Genomic DNA, 4,761 nt, shown 5'->3' on the forward strand with positions numbered 1-4,761 from the left:
GAAAATGCTCGCTCGGTAGTCAAAGACCATGTGGAAATCAAGTAAGGAACGTATCTAAAGATGTTGATAAAGCTATGCAATGGATCAGAGAACATAACGTACTTTTTGAAAAGAAATCTCCCCTTCACGTGAAGGAATTATTATTTTCTTGAAGTCATATTGTAACGGTCGATTTTTTGTGTGAGTTGAAAACTCATGACAATACTGTGTGGTATATTAATGATGTCTGGTTGGTATTGAAATGTGTACATGTACATTTTTTGGACGTTTTATTCGCCCGCCTCGAGTATGAAGTAAAGAGTACCTTTTCCCTGAATTGTCTATGGGTAGAAGAGCTCCCTCAGGAAAATCCGCCCACATAAAGTAAATAGAAGGAAATAACCCAAATTGGCAATTAACATAGTCTACCCTTAAGTTCATTGAATCTTTGTTGTCGATCCCTGAGAGTTGGCCTACATCTACATATTCAGTGTATGTCTATATAGTTCTAGTCCTCATTCTCTTCCTGAACAATGCTCGTGGTCAGAATCTTCTGGAGAAAATACCCACAGGGACTTTATTATCTTCATTCTTTTCCATTCCATGCCAATTCAGCTTGAAGATGTTCTATTATTCCTCCCATTTAGGGACAACATTGAAATATTTCAAATTTACTTCGAGTTTAATAGTTTAAAATTTTAAATGCTACTCATGAAAATTATCAAATTCACCACCCCGTATGATTTTTAAGAAAATCACAAGGGGGGAGACTGAACTAAGACGTGAGTTCAGGATTCCGGGAGTCTCCATTGTTCCTTGGAATTATAGTAAACTGGGGGCCCTCTGTGGGAATGTTGAAATCCTGTCCCAGAACATTTCGAAATTACGATATTGATTTCTTAAATTTCCTTACGTGGGACTTTACAGGATAAAGGTGTGTCCCGCGGTTTTCCTGCTTACTTTCCTTTATGAGACCTTGGATTATCACAGTCTCTATTTACTAGTTACCACTTGATCCAGGTCTTACAAATCGGTATAATAGATGGGCGAGATAACAATCTTTACAGTACTGACTGAAATGTTTCTTACTTTCCTTTCAGTAAAATGCCTCACCATTCAAGATCTAAAAACAGAAAGAAGCAATAAGACTTGAGGTCCAGCCTGACCAAAAACCCCTACAACTCTTTCACATTCTCCGATCCTGACTGAAAAACCCTTACAACTCTTTCGCATTCTCCCATCTCCACTTTTCCCGATTCACTTGGTCAACAGAGCGAAACAGTGGGATCAAAGGTGCTTCTGAACTGATGTCTTACGATAACACATCTTGAGTTATTCTTGAGACTTGGGACGCGTGCTGTACAAAAGTAAAAAATGAATTCTAAAAGAAGAGCTCCATATTCAGCAAAAGGAAGTGGGCGTCTTAAACATTAAGAAATCCAAGACATGCAATAATGGAGGAGTTGCAAATGGGTAAAAATTATAAATAAATGGTCGGTTCCTATGTAAAAAGTTGGGAAAAATCCAAATCTGAGGTCAAAACTCCGAAAAAACAACTGTAAAAGGTCGAAAATTCAATTTTTATAATGAAAAAGTTTAAAGATTTGTGACGTCAGACTTAACGCAGTTGCTATTTTTGTCCGCTAGGTAGCGCCACTATGCAAGCACGCTAGCGGCGGAGCAGAAAGAACTGCGCCGAAACGTATGCGCACAAACACATTAATGCGTTGCCTGCAAGGGAGCTTTTCTCGGGACATTTGATGTGACGTCATCGCCTACGGGAGCGTATGCCGTGACGTCAAAGTTTACGATTTGCCGGTATTTTTTAAATCGATTTATCTCGGGATCTAGAAGTCGTAGAAGAAAAAGGAAAATTCCGTTGGTCCTCATTTTTCCTGCTCTATGACTTTGAAACACCACCCAAGTAAGCGCAACTGATCTATTCTTCAATTCGTGGATAAGGGTTTTAAAGGCCTATTCAGAGCCCTAATGATTTGTTTACCATCACATTTTGCATGCGTGATCCTATAAGTGCTCTTGGTATCAGAAAATTTTAGTTACTCAAGTGGCAGCTATAGCAGAAAAAGTATGAAGCCAAATTAATAAAGCTGGATTTGAGTGCCAGCTATAACAAACAAAATACTATCGTGAAGACTCAGATCAACTGTATGATATTCAAAAACAAACAAGGAGGAAAATCCAAAAAGAGATTGGACAAAATCTGCCTGATAGGAATTCGAAGATTGAACTTCGAGGGATAAATAAAGATAAAAGAAATAGCAAAGTAGGTACACTTAAAATAAAATTTTACTCTTCGACTGGAATTAAACCTTCATTCTCTTGCTTACCTGGTGTAGAAAAACTTTTTGGGTGTGGGAAAACCATTTAATTTTTGGTATTGAGTGAATGTCATAAATCGTATCGCAAAAATAAGTCAATATTTATCCGTACATTTACAGCGCGGCGCAGCATGACGAATGGCGATGACGACTGAAATTCAAAAGCAAAGTCCCTGCAATGTCGACATCTGGAAGTGAATGTGTTGACCTTCCATTATCAGAGGGTCAGAGGCCATTATTACGAGTGTGGTTAAAAATCTTACCTGTCACTCACACACATACAGAGCTTGTTAAATTCCTGATGACAAATGTGAGACGATGTACCTATATGTACCTATACTTGTCAACCCATGTTTAGTTTCCTGTTCGTTCTACATGAATAGAGCCTGTTCCCACTTGTGAGTTTCATCCGATTTTTCCCCCGAACGACACAAAATGTCCGTGTAGGCAATGTATATAAATGTAATTAATTTTAATAATGAGAGAGTTCCCACTACATACGACACAATTTTTTCCTAACAAAAGGAAAGTAACAAGTGGGAAAGGGGCCTCTTTAGCAGTGATGTGTTTTCGATGTTAGGGAAACACCGCTTTTCTTCTTATTCAAATTCCCAGAGAAATCCCTTTCCGACTTCCGAGTTGTTGAGCTCGATTTTTCCAAAGAAGCTCCAAATTTTCGAAGCCTAGCCTACTGTAAAAGAGAAAAATGATCCTAATTTTGGGAGGCCGGGCCCCCTAACCCCCCCCCTCCCCTCTCCTAAATACGAACCTGTTTTATCATATTCGAACTTACAACATCATAGGTAGATACCTAAGTATATTGAAATATCATCTACACAAGTAGGTATTTAAAGATCATTAGATCACACATTCAGCCATTTTTATTTGAGAGGGACACAATAAAAGCATGTAGGTACATATGTACCTACCTAATATATGTACAGGTAGATCTATGCAGGGCCCAAGTTTAATTTTAATCTCGGTTTAAGCATTCTGGCTGAAATTTTTGGAATTTTTAAAAATCAACCAATCAGATTGCTAAATCCGAGAGTTAAACTTAAACCGAGTTTATACTCACATTACTCACTTTGTGGCCCCCTGCCTGAGTATGCCTTGAATACTGTAACCTAATCTTTATGTACTGGGCTGAGATAGGCCATTCTCGGCCTTTCTTGGCGTGTGGAAAATGATGTGGTAACTTAACACAGAGCCTTCATGAGCGTGTAAAGTTGGCGGGAAATTCGAAATTTTGATTTTTTTTTCCGCAACTCGTACAATCTGAATTCATTTTTTACCTACTTTCTATCTCTAGTTTGCACGTTTATATTATACTTTTCATTTATATTAGATATTAAAAACAAGCGAATTACAAAGCAAATAAAAATAAATATAAATTAAATAAATTTTAAAAATTGCCGCCGGGACAGCTATCTCACATTGTCCGAGCTCTACCTAGCCCGGTACATAAACACACTGTTGGACAACTTTCTTTACATGGGCTGAAAACAGGTGATAGGAGTATGAAGATCATACTTTATGAAGTACCTATGTTTAGGAGGAAAGTAAATCATTGTTTGGTGGATTGAAAGCAAACCAGCTAATCGTTTTTCTAATAGAAATATTAATTGAAAATTTGCATTTTCAGAAGTAAATATACTTCATATCTACCCACCTATTCACTGTAAGTACTTAGTTCTAACAAATTATTGTTTTCTTCCTCTTTGCAGCATTCTACTGTTCACCGAGAATGTAGAAATTGATTTCCATGGCAAAGACGAGGCTGCATTCAAAGGCAGGAAGACAGGCAAACTCTATCTGACGACTCATCGTATGATCTTCAACAACAAACACCTAAATGATCCTCTCGCCTCGTTCAGTTTCCCATTTGTTACGTTGAGTCAGGTGTGTAACTATTTTCAGATTGAGTCAGTTTATGAGTCAGGCATGTTGTCATACACAAAAAGCCCACTCAAGCACAGGCTTAGGTGTAGGGGCAAACAGCCCTAAAGGATGGGTTAAGCTTATACAAATCTACAAATGTTGCAAAAAAAAAAAAAAAAAAAAAAAAAAAAATTAAAAAAGATAAAAAAAAAAAAAAACATTTTAAAGCAACCCAACTCGGGCATGAAACGGGAACTACATCAACCGCGGTTTGTGCCCAACGAGATCGAGGTGGACTTTAACCCTTCTACACTTCCCTTAGTTGTAGTCTTCTATCTAAAGAGATCATCTTCCATACATGGATACATCAACTCATATGTAATTTCAAAAAAAAAAAAAAGAAAAAACCGAAAAATGAAAGCAAAAGGACATCCTTACATTAGTCCACAAAGTGAGTATTTTGACCCAAAACGTTAAATGAAAGGTTTTTATGTCCTCGGTTTAAGAATAAGAATAAACAATACGAGTGATTACCCAAAAAAAATAAAATATATAATCTAAA

The 4,761-nt window shown here is 37.3% G+C and overlaps 1 protein-coding gene across 1 annotated transcript in view; it reads left to right on the plus strand.

Moving 5' to 3' along the window:
* The window catches only part of LOC103521565 (postacrosomal sheath WW domain-binding protein-like), a gene marked incomplete at its 3' end in the record, with an annotated part of 20,261 nt that overhangs the window by 6,150 nt on the left and 9,350 nt on the right, over positions 1 to 4,761 (plus strand). The window contains exon 3 of the mRNA XM_008486676.2: positions 4,046 to 4,220. Coding sequence (XP_008484898.1) covers positions 4,046 to 4,220 — 175 coding nt within the window. The remainder of the gene's footprint in view (positions 1 to 4,045; positions 4,221 to 4,761) is intronic.

The sequence above is a fragment of the Diaphorina citri genome, unplaced genomic scaffold (assembly GCF_000475195.1).
Source record: "Diaphorina citri unplaced genomic scaffold, Diaci psyllid genome assembly version 1.1 scaffold5476, whole genome shotgun sequence".
NCBI lineage: Eukaryota > Metazoa > Arthropoda > Insecta > Hemiptera > Psyllidae > Diaphorina > Diaphorina citri.